The 12,479-nt window shown below is 33.5% G+C and overlaps 1 protein-coding gene across 1 annotated transcript; it reads left to right on the forward strand.

Moving 5' to 3' along the window:
- The first annotated feature begins 6,504 nt into the window (after nucleotides 1–6,504).
- On the forward strand, nucleotides 6,505–10,775 carry LOC144554230 (uncharacterized). Its single transcript, XM_078302558.1, has 8 exons — nucleotides 6,505–6,625; nucleotides 7,189–7,384; nucleotides 8,219–8,248; nucleotides 8,832–8,918; nucleotides 9,202–9,274; nucleotides 9,628–9,898; nucleotides 10,083–10,137; nucleotides 10,514–10,775. The coding sequence occupies exons 2-8, from the start codon at nucleotides 7,253–7,255 to the stop codon at nucleotides 10,589–10,591; spliced, it is 726 nt and encodes a 241-aa protein (XP_078158684.1). The 5' UTR covers nucleotides 6,505–6,625; nucleotides 7,189–7,252; the 3' UTR covers nucleotides 10,592–10,775.
- Nucleotides 10,776–12,479: the final 1,704 nt, after the last annotated feature.

A 12,479-nucleotide genomic window follows, 5' to 3' on the forward strand; every position in this document is an offset into this window, starting at 1 on the left:
CTTTTTAGATTTTTTTTCATTCTTATTTGCGTAATTGATAAAAAGTATAGATTTAGATTAGTTGTCATTTAGTTGTTACATTAATTCTCTAATATTGATATGTTGATAATTAGTAGAAATATATAATATAAAGTTTGAAAAGGGAAAATCGCTATGTGTGATAGCTTCCGCTATAGCTACGCTATTCGCAATAGCTTTTTTTTTTTGTCTCCCCGCTATGCCGCTATAATCGCTATTTAGAACCTTGATTTGAATCCGTAAAAATAAATTACATTCAGATACGAACATATAATATCAGATTTGTTTGCATGCCTTGGTACATGTCCTTAATTATTTGAGTTAATTAAAAATTGTCAGAAGACATCTTTGTACAAAATGCATGCCGCTGACACCTAGTTTCTTTTGGAAGAACCTTAGGCTATTTATGTAGAAATGAACGCTTACCTTTTTACATTTTATATCCTTCTCAAATTCGAAACAATTAATTAATTATGTAATTTCCTACAGAAATCTATTCATTTAAAATTTAAATTGATGTGTTATGGAAGAACTCTAATTTAACAAACGATTTCTTTCTATATTTAAAACCCAATTTTGCATAATTCGTACAAGATTTCGACAAACAGATAATATTCTTCATTTGAGAAGATCTTTCAAATTAATTGGTCTGATTTAATGATTTTTCTTTGAAAAAAAAAGTTGGAAAGCCAGTTTTATTCACGAGTGTATTTACATATTAAATTTATAAAATTTTGAATTAATTTAGTAAAAAATTTAACCGAACCGATTATTTAAACCAAAAAACAGAACAATTTAATTTGAACTTTTTCAGTTCCTAAACCGGACACTCCCAATTCATAAATGAAAGCGTCTAATTGTCCACAGACATTTGTCCACTATTTGTCCACAGAAAAACTGTCATTTGACCTGTGCGAATCCTGTAAATTTAATAATTCAATGCTGTAACTTATAAAAGCAATCTTATAAAAAACGTAATAAAAAATTTCAAATATCCAGAAACTTTCATTAACGGTTTGCAACTTGGCCAACTTGGCAAACTAACTGTACTTCGTGTGGGACCACTTGGCAAACTAATTATACTTTTCTTACTAACGGTTAATGGAAGTTATTTGCGGTTAATATATAGCAATTTTACAAAAACTTCTAGAACATTCCACAAAAACTTATAGAACATTCCAAACCCGGACAACATCTACAACTGGCATTTTTTTTTTCAAAATAAACCTCAAAAATAATTTTTTTCGCAAAATTATAATTTTTTATTTTTTTTAAATTTCATAATTTTTTCTTTCAATACTGTAAAATTAGAAGTTGTAAATAGTAAAATAAACACATGTCACTATAAATTTCAATACTGCAAAACTAGAAGATGTAAAAAGTCAAATAGACATATGTCCACTGCAAATTTCAATACTACAAAGGAAAATTTACAAGATCAATACTCCATATCACCTCTCTATCATCTCTTTCCTCAAGATTTCCACAAATTGAATACTGTAAAATTACAAGATGAATACTGTAAAATTAACAGAGAAAATACTGTAAAATTAACAGATCAATACTCCATATCGCCCCTCTATCATATTTTTCCTCCAGATTTTCACAAGATGAATACTGTAAAATTAACAAAGAAAATACTGTAAAATTAACAGATCAATACTCCATATCGTCTCTCTATAATTTCTTTTCTCCATATTTCCACAAGATGAATACTGTAAAATTAATAGGGAAATACTATAAAATTAACAGATCAATACTCCATATCGCATCTCTATCATCTCTTTCCTTCAGATTTCCACTAGATAAATACTGTAAAATGACAAGATGAATACTGTAAAATTAACGGGGCAATACTGTAAAATTAACATATCAATACTCCATATCGCCTCTCTATCATCTCTTTTCTCCAGATTTCCACAAGATGAATACTGTAAAATTAACGGGGGAAATACTGTAAAATTAACATATCAATACTCCATATCGCATCTCTATTATCTCTCATTCATGTCGCCTCTCTCAGATCATCTCCTCATATCTCCTCCATATCAAAATTCAACAGAAATAAAGAAATAATTACGAGATAATGCGAGATCCGTTATTGAACAGTAAGTGATACAATTAAAATTTAAATCAATGTTCATATAATGCATACACACCTGAGACTACATCAATTCAAATGAAACTTCAATAGAAGCAAAGAAATCATGAATTCAAATCAATAGAAGAAATAAAACTTAAATAGATTAGTAAATAAACAAGCTGTTTTCAATACTGTAAAACCACAAGATGCATATTGTAAAACTACAATGTGAATACTGTAAAATAACCTGATTATGCTCCAGATTGCCTCACTCTTATCTCCCTTCTCCAGATCGCCTCGTTCTCATCTCTCTTCTCCAGATCGCCTTGTTCTCATCTCTCTCCACTAGATTGCTCCTCCAGATCGCCTCTCTTAGATCGTTTCTCTCCATTTGAATCTAAGAGAGATGCCGGAGAATTCCGTCGAAGAGAAGAAAGCGCCGGCGAGCGGTAATGGAAATTGAAGGAGGAACAGAAGCCAAAGGCTTAGGTGTGGTTGAGACCGGGACGGAGATGGCGATGGTGGCGCGAGGAGGCGATTGGGGACGGGCGGGATGAACAGTGGCAGAGGTAGCGGTGTAGATGAGAGACTCGATCTCTTCGATTCAAAAAATAGAAATAAACGATCGGGGAAGAAGAGAGGTTTAAATAGGCATGACGGTGGTCTAACAGTGGAGAGCGATGGTAGTTAAACTGGGAGTGGATAATGTTTGTGGACAAATCTTTTTGTCCACCATTTGTCCACAGCTTTGACTTGCGCGAATATTGTAAAATTACTTCTACATGCTGTATAATTATACAATATATCACATAAAATGTATCAGTTAATCACAAAACATCCAGCAACTATTTGAAGTGGTCTTATGATAGTTAGAAAAAGATTGCAACGAGAAAATAAATGTACTTTCAAACTGTATTTTCGGAAATTGCAATTATAGGAAGTTATTGACAGTTAGAGTTAGTTATTAGCGGTTATTAGCGGTTATTGGCAATTAGACTTAGTTATTAGCGTCTGCACTCGGTTGAATCTTGTATACTGTAAAATTGAATCTTGTATACAGTAAAATTTTCGATTGAATCTTGTATACTGTAAAATTGAATCTTGTATACAGTAAAATTTTCAATTGAATCTTGTATACTGTAAAATATCTAAATCTAAACCATAAAATAATACCATGTATACTGTAAGATAAAATGTAAAAAATGCTACATTTCAGCTTAAACTACAACTTGCAAAGAATCATGTATACTGTAAAATTTCAAAATATAAACTATAAAATAATACCATGTATACTGTAAAATTTCTAAATCTATACATCCATCCATCACCTGTTCAACAAAAATCTGTTCACCACACAAAAAATCTGTCATTTCACTTGCACCAATTCTGTAAAATTCATCATTCAATGTTGTAACTTAAATAACAAATCTTATAAAAATGTCATTCAAATTTTCAAACATCCAGAAACTTTCATAACAGATTGCAAAATGCACAATTTCACAAAACTAACAGTACAATATGAAAACATTTCAATATGCACCAATACCGTCAGTGCAGGTCGCGAGAAATCAATACATCTTCACGAGAAATCAGGTCAGATGTGGTCACCGCTGGTTCTATCTCAATCATGTTAGATAGATCAAGCGAGAGGTGGAGGCGAGACCCGTCGGAGAGGAGGCCGTCGAGGGGAGGCCGTGGAGAGCAGGCCGTCGGTGGAGACCCGTCGGAGAGGAGGCCATCGAGGGAAGGCCATCAGTGGAGATCCTTCTCTTTGATTGCCTTTGAGTATGTCTCTCACCACTTCATCGGAGTTGGGAGGAGAGGAAATGGGAGAGAGTAAGGCGGAGGGAGCAGAGAGATCAGATCTAGCCAGTTTTTGTTTTGGAGAAGATCGGTAATTTATTTTGGAAAAAATGGAGAGACGATTTATAAAAGGAAGGTAGTTAGAGTTCAACAGTTAAAAAGCATTAGAAAGTAGTTTTGAATAAGGCTGTGGACAGATGGTGGACATAAACCTTTTCTCATAATAAAACTATTCTTTGTATTTTTTTTCTTTTCATTTTGATTGAAGTAAATTGTACAAGAAAACGAGTAATGTATAAATTAATTCTATATCTTAGAGAAGTACGTTGTATTTAATGAATCTTATTTAATTAAAGTTATATGTGTACTAATTTATTTGTCAAAAATGTGTTAGGTTGATGAACAAAAAATTTATTATTTTGCAGTACAATTTAAAAAATATTTTATTTAATTATTTTGTTGATTTAGAAAGTTATGTCATTTTAAAAAAATATTGATTCTATAATTGATAAAGTTATAAGTTTCCTTATACGTAAATGAAAAAAAATGCTTTATTTATATTTTTTAAAAAGTGATTAAAAATAATAAAAATAATGAAAAGTTAGGTCTCATATTCAATTAAAATTAAACCACCTAAAGAGTCGGTTTAGTTTAGACCAATTTAGTTCGGCCTAAAGATTGACTTATTCTGTCTTAATCCGCCTCAATTAAACCACATTTAGTGCAATAAGTGAGGCTTAAAATTCTTATTCCATTGTTTAGTCCCCAACCAAACATGACCTTATATAGTGCAGGAGCCGGGAGAATGTACAAATTGCCCTTTATTTTCAAACCAACAAACAAAATACCCCTCTTCATAAATTATTAACAAAATGCCATTGGGCTCCACTTTCTCTTCCATTTTCTCTCTCTCTCACTTCTCCTCATTTACTCTCCATCATTTTTTATTTAAAATGGAGGGTTATGCAACATACCAACAAATATAAACACATTTCCTTGTTGCATAATTTGTCATGTTTTATTTAATAAACCAATCTCTTTATGCAGTTTTTTATTTCAAATGGAGGATTATACAACATATCATAAAATATAAAATTCATCAAGATTGGTTTATTATTTAATGTTGGACATTAAATTGCTTTCAATTTAAAAATTGTAATAAAATTATTTATTATTATGTTATTAATATTTTCTACTAGATTCATGAAGTTTGTAGCGAATATTATTTTCTTAATATTTTGTACTTTATCCATAAAGTTTGTAGGATGTATCATATATTTATTAAATTTTTTTTGTTGCTGATTAAATTGTATTGAGTTTGTTTCATGATGTGTTAAATTAGTTTATTATTTTTGTAGCAAATATGAATTTTTTTGTCGCAAATATTTTGTACTTCATCGCATCAAGATTAGTTTATTATTTTTGTTATATCATTTTTCAAGCTTGCGTACAGAGCAGGAACAGATGCGTTTTATATCATTATTTATAATGTTTTTAATCATCCTTTTAACTATTGTTGTTATGTTAAATTCAACTATTTAAATTTCAATTGTCGTTTCTGGTAAAAAAAAAAAATTTCTAGTGTACATTTCAAACTGGTAGAAAGAATGTATGGGGGTGTCATTCATTTTAATTCGTGTCATGGAGCTAATTTAACACTTCATGAAACGATCTCAATGCAATTTAATCAGCAACAAAAAAAATTAATAAATATCTGATACATCCTACAAACTTTATGGATAAAGTACAAAATATTAAGAAAATAATATTTGCTACAGATTTCATGGATCTAGTAGAAAATATTAATAACATAATAATAAATAATTTTATTACAATTTTTACATTGAAAGCAATTTAATCACCAACATTAAATAATAAACTAATTTTGATGCGTTTTATATTTTATGATCTATTGTATAATCTTCCATTTGAAATAAAAAATTGAATAAAGAGATTGGTTTCTTAAATAAAACATAACATATTATGCAACAATGAAATGTGTTTTATATTTGTTGGTATGTTGCATAACCCTCTATTTTAAATAAAAAATGATAGAGAATAAATGGGGTGAAGTGAGAGAGAGAGAAAAGGGAAGAGAAAGTGGAGCTCACAATGACATTTTGTTAATAATTTATGAAGAGGGGTATTTTGTTTGTTGGTTTGAAAATGAAGGGCAATTTGTACATTCTCCCGCAGGGCCTATATTATTTGTGCTTTGAGATACGTGCAGAAACTATTTAAACGGTTAAAATTTTCGGTAAAGTCACGCAAAGTTTGAGAGATCTCAGAGGATACGAATTAAACTTTGACGGGGGGTTCGGTCCGGTCTAATTAAATCTAAACCGTAGATGAAATCCGACGGTAGAAGCCCTTAAACTCAAAAGTTACGTTAATGCAGAGGATATGGATTCGGTTTCACGCACCTCAAAGAGAGGTGAGGGGGTGCGTTTCCTCTGAAATATCTCAACTTTTGCGTGACTGACGTGTCCGGTGCCTATTCGGAGGTGATGTAGGGGTCAGTATTGTGTGCTTTGAGATTCGTGCAGAACGTCTTTAAACGGTTTAGATTTTCCATAAAATCACGCAAAGTTTGAGATATCTCAGAGGATACGAATTCCCTCTCTTTCGCAGAACGTCTCCGATTTCCCTCCCGTCGAGCTCCCGCTCTGATCCCACGACGAAGCGTCCTTTCCTCCTCTCTTCACTAACCTCCATTGCTAGGTTTGCTATCTCTCTCTCTCTCTCCAAAATATGAGCATGACCGACCTAAAACTGTGTTTTGCACAAAGGGACACTTCGTTCAACTCCCTAAGTATCAATATCCTTCTCTACACCAACAACACACTACAGTTTTTACATGCCCAATCACTACCCACCACCCCTATATTACTGTATTGTTTCCAATTACCCTACAAATGCCAACCCAAATGCAGGTACTGGAACGGTTCTGGTTTTCTGCTGCACACAAGGTGCTTGTGGTATTGTCTAAGTGAACTTAATCACTGGTACAAGGTTCCCAACAGTTTCATGGTGAATGAAACGGGCTTTTTAGCCTTTTTTTTCAAGTATTTTTGGAAACACAGTCATACCATATTTTAATCCGGCAAAACTCAAAAGTAGCTTAAAATAACCCAAACCTTAATCCACAAATTTCTGGTACTTCTACATCCCCTCAGCTTACCCTGCTATGACCCATGTATGCTTCATGCTCAACCTGACAGACGGGATTTGAAATCCTTATTGACTGCATCAGACACCGTTTGAATTCTGCGTATGATAATCAGGTACCTGGGCAGACAGGGTTTGAAGTCATCAAATAAAACTAGTCTGCTGTTCCCTCACAACAGGATGCGAACCATGGCTGCGACATGGGAGAACATAGCAAGGACACTAAAACCCACTTCTCTGATCCGATCGACTCTTCTCCACTATATACTTCCCGCTTCGTTCTCCAGTCGGTGCTCCAAATCTCATAATAGTGTATGCCATTTTATCTCTTCAATTCCTTTTCAAAATAATTGTAGTAATACTAATAAGTTGCACAGTTCTTAAGGCTAAGTGAAGAAAATGCTACTTTTTATCTATTCTTTGATTCTTTACTGTTTAGAGTGTGGAAAGCTTCTTTGTCTGATTACTATCCAGCTTATGAATTGTACAATACCTATACTTTATCTGTATGAAAGTGAAAGCATCATTGCAATAAATTTCAAATTTGTTCTGTGGAGTTGTGCTGTACCAACTTCTCAAACTGCAATTAAGCCAAATTTAACCTTAATCAACCTCCGCTGTTCAATTTAAACATCAATTTTTAACCTAATTTTTTTCATTTTACCAACATGCAAATGATGCATCAATCAACCTCAAGTAACCCTTGATAGTGCAATTTTTCTGTCAGCCAGCACCGTTATTATTAGTGTAGATTCAATTTATTTAACTAAGCACTAAATATATGTAATCACCATTTACCCTTAAGTTCAAACTTATGCATTGAATAAACCTCAATTAACCATCATGCTGTAGTGTTTGAGTCCATTACCATTAGTGCCCATTCAAATGCAATTATGTATTAAACAGATGCAATAAGAACAACAATAGCAATAACTCTTGCTGGTACTTTTACTGGTCAGTAACAGTAACAATAATATGTAATAACAAAATCTGGTCATAGTGGCACTGGTTTATTACTAGTTAGTGTGTGCTAATCTAAAACAAATTGAGACACAATTGAATGGTGCCACAATTAGGAAAACTAATCTTGTTTTGTATTTAATCTTTCGTTAATTATTAGACTAACTATATTATTGCTCACCTCAGAAAGAAGGGAGAGACCAAGAATCATCAAAGGTATCTGCATGCCTTTCTTTTTATTTCTTTTAGGTGTGTAAACTCTTCATCAAAAATTAACCTGTAATTGTAGTAAAAAGGTCGGCATGGGTTAAAATAGGAAACATTTTCCATGTACCCTTTTGAAAAGAGTGAAAATATCACATTTGCCCCTTGCTAATAAGACCAAGGAGTCTACTTCTACCTTACCTTGCACATCGGTGTATCAGGTTAAATTGAGTAACAGTTGAGCAATTTGCATTACGCTCCCGCAATATAGTCAATGAATTCCACTTATTGGCAGAGCTAGATGTAATAAAGTAACAAATATTTGTATTATGATTATTTTCTGAAGCAATGTGATTTCCAATACTTCTCATTGGTGTAATCTAACACTTGGTTTCAGCTAGACAAAACCTGTTAATTGCGTAGGCATAGTTGCAGATACGTAAATTGTTGTGTTGTTCTATTTTTTGAATTATTAGTTATTGGGTGCAAAATGAACAGAATTCCAAAATGTTGGTCAAACTTAAATTTTTTTTTTGGAGATGACATGAAATGCTCTTATTTATTAATATATATTTTTTATTTCATTATGTATAAGACATATGTCAGATATGCTGTGCGTCAGAAGCGGGCTGATGCAAAGAGTGCACTGAAAAACCTTCTTTTCGATGGAAAACCAGTTCAGGTAAGTGTCTCTTAATCTATTGAGATGCCAGCTTTGATAGTAACTGGGTAACTAAATTACTAAGGACTAATTTTTTTAATCAAGCCTTGATAACCAAAACAGTCTGAACTTACTCTAAACTGTGCTAAGCTTTTTAAATGGCATTTAGCGGTCCTTAGCGGTAGGGTGTCATACACTGTATAGCATTTGTCAGATGGTGCAAATTTATTTTAGTCTGTTATTTTGTTTTTTGTTTGAGAGAACTAATAATGGTAAATCTTGAAATCAAAATTTTGAGCAATAGCAGAGTGTCCAGGATCAGACTCAAAGACAGAGAAAATTGAAGACTCGCCATTTGAATTCTATTAAAGAAAAACGTGAGCTCTCTCTTTCTCTCTCTATCTAACTATACTGCACATCATTATTATAATATGGATTTGGAGGAGTCCAAAACAACTCAGCCTCAGAACCAGCAAACTGCACATTCCAAGATCCCTGTTGCCAGGCCTCTGCCGCTGATATCTCCTGTCCAAAAGTGAGCTTCAGCTGACTGACAAACCTGTCAGGTCGGGTCTACCTATGTTTGGTTGCCAAACATGTAAAGATATGCCGCCTGAGACAAGATTGTTATCCATTATGTAACCCTTGATGAGGGCGGTTGTTTGGTCACTATCAATTGTACGATACCTCCCTAAAGAACATGCACATGATACATTTGCTAAAATGACAGGTATGAAAAAGAGAGGACGCATGGATGAGGGAGACGAGGGTAATTTCACATGGACTTGGGCTGGAGAGACCTTTACCTTTCCAAATTCTGGTCCTAGTGGTTTTGAATGGAGAGACAACTCAAACTGGCATCAAAATAATAAATTCTATAATGAGAGTGACGTAGAAGATGAGTGTCAAGAGAGATCGAACGCTGCAGATCTGATGATCCACAGAGCCACACTTGGGTTGCCACGCACTGGTCCATTGATACTGGATCACATCAAATCTGCGTATGATTCTGTTTGTCTATATATTTATTTAATGTGCCATATATTTCAGGGTAAATTATACCTTATTCATTTTAATTGGGTTGGCTGGAAGCCATTTAGCATTGGTTTGATCTGAGGAAGATTATAACTTTGTTGTATAGTTAGGGGGGTATATAAATTGGTGTGTTCTATAAATGATTTACAGATTCAGGTCCGCTGCTTTGAAGTGGCATCCAGACAAGCATGAAGGCCCTTCAAAGGTTATTTTCTAATTTCATTTTCTCAGGTTCTAAGTTAATTTATTAATCTGAAACTAAATGAACAAACCTAAGTAATAATACAATAAGGTAAAGATTAGATTGTACCACCAGTACTCCCAAGAAAATTATGATATGCATGCTCCAATTTTAACCGTTACAGTACCAGTAATCATGGATTGGTGTGCCAGTTGTATTGTATGCAATTTAACCCCAATCGACAGTAAACCTTGAATGATATTGCCATGTAGTGGTTTTGCCTTTTCTTTGTAATCCTACTTGCATTTCCTGAAAAGCCAATTGATATCAATTTGTTTGGCACTGAACTATTTGATGTGGCCTGTTGGGATTTACCACTGAGACATGCTTGTTTTTGTAGGCAATTGCAGAGGAGAAATTCAAACTCTGTGTAGATGCATATAAGGCTTTGTCTCTCTCCTTAACTCAACAAGGATGAATGGATCTTTTCATAATTTACGTTTGTCTCAAGTCTGTTCATGAATAACTTTTTCATAAATTAGTTTTTGTATAGTTGTTTTTGAGCTGATTTTGTAAAGCTCGTTTTGTTGTAAACTGTAATGCAAGTGAAGCATGGTTTCGCTACTATTGTTTTAGCAGTCCTGCCAAAGATGTATCCAAATTTATTGTCACGAGCAGCAAAGCAACGGCCAAAATTCTGCTCGGGTAAAATACGAGGATCCGTTTTATTATTTCTAGACTAAAATGTATGCCGAAAGAAATCTCATTTTGAGATCATTCGATTCTGTTTGTAGTAATATTTTTAAATCCCTTCATGTGTTTATTCTATACGAAGTTTTATGACGTACAGACCAGATTCAATCTCAAACGATGAGGTACATTAAGTAATATGAATTCTTGGAGAAAAGGGGAGGCGCCGGTCATATGGATGCAAACGGATCGTATTAATAATGGTAAAGTCATATTTGTATTCGTATTTGTATCCGCTTTTGAAATTTAAATCGTATTCGTATCCATACTCAAATAAATCTTATCTGTATTCGTATCCATATCTGCAAATTATTTGTATTGAATCCGCAAGAAATTTAATACGGATGGGAATACGAACAAATAATATCCCATCCATTTGCACCCCTAGCCGGTCAATTCAGATCATCCGTCGCACTGCACTGTACAGCAGAGAGTCTGATGGATCAGATTTTATCAAGAATTTGTACCGAGTTTGTTTAGATCTGCGGTCAAACACATTTCTACCACAGGCGCGCGGGACACCATATAACAAAGTAGAGAATAAGCGCTTAACATTGATTGGGCCGTTGGGGTGACTGGTTTGTCTAATTTCTAATCTATAGTAATATATTTGTATATGTTGAATTCAAAATAATCTTACTTGTATTAATATTTGAGGCGAATAATTATAGAAAAAGAATTGGTAATTAGTATCTTGTAAATTAATCTGCACATCGAGCTAAGAAATGGATCAAGATGCACAAAATAAATAAAAAATCAGAATGTATCAAATTTGGTCATGAATATATATATGGAGAATGAAAACTTCAAGGTATAAAATTCATGAATCAAATAATTTCATGACCAGACATATTGATAGGTCTAATTAGTATTACCAATAATCAAAATCGTTACAATGCTCATTTGATAATTAAAATTAATATTGAATGGTTTTGACTTTTAAGTATTTCATCAGATTTTTACTCTTTTTTTTGAATGAAATTAATGGGTATCCACCATCTGTTTCATTTAGAAACCATAATATTGTTCATTACAAAATACAATGGGTCAGAGACCTCATTGTGCCAGATAAGCATCATACAGACTAAAACAAACTAAAACACTGAAGGTGTCACCTAAAGAGTTCAGCTAGGACCATATTACAAAACATAACAAAGTTCTACTAGAAATAAGTCCAATTATTACTACTAAGAAGATGCAGAATTAGCATATTCAGATTCAGTGGAACAATCCATATAGGAAGGAGTCTTGAGAGGGAGAAGAAGCAGGATCTGGATTAACTGGATGAGAGGGTTCTGAGTCAGAATCCATTCTGGCTATGAGGAAGTCCGACAAGTCCAGCTCTCCTGATCCAAGTTCTACGTCCCCTGTAGCTTGAAAAATCTGCTCTTCTTAGGTATCTGTAACCGGCAAAAGTATCAAACTGCCTCCTTGATACAAATATTCAACATCCATTGGCATGATTAAGAATAATTTGAAATAAGATTCATCATTCCTGGATTTGCACCAGTAAGCAACTAAGGAAATAATATTGTTACCTATACTAGTAAGGGGGGTATTGGTGAATTATCAAAACAAACCCTATTTCTTACTAGCCAGATAGACCAAAGTGTAGC

Source organism: Carex rostrata, chromosome 1, assembly GCF_964058835.1.
Source record: "Carex rostrata chromosome 1, lpCarRost1.2, whole genome shotgun sequence".
Lineage (NCBI taxonomy): Eukaryota > Viridiplantae > Streptophyta > Magnoliopsida > Poales > Cyperaceae > Carex > Carex rostrata.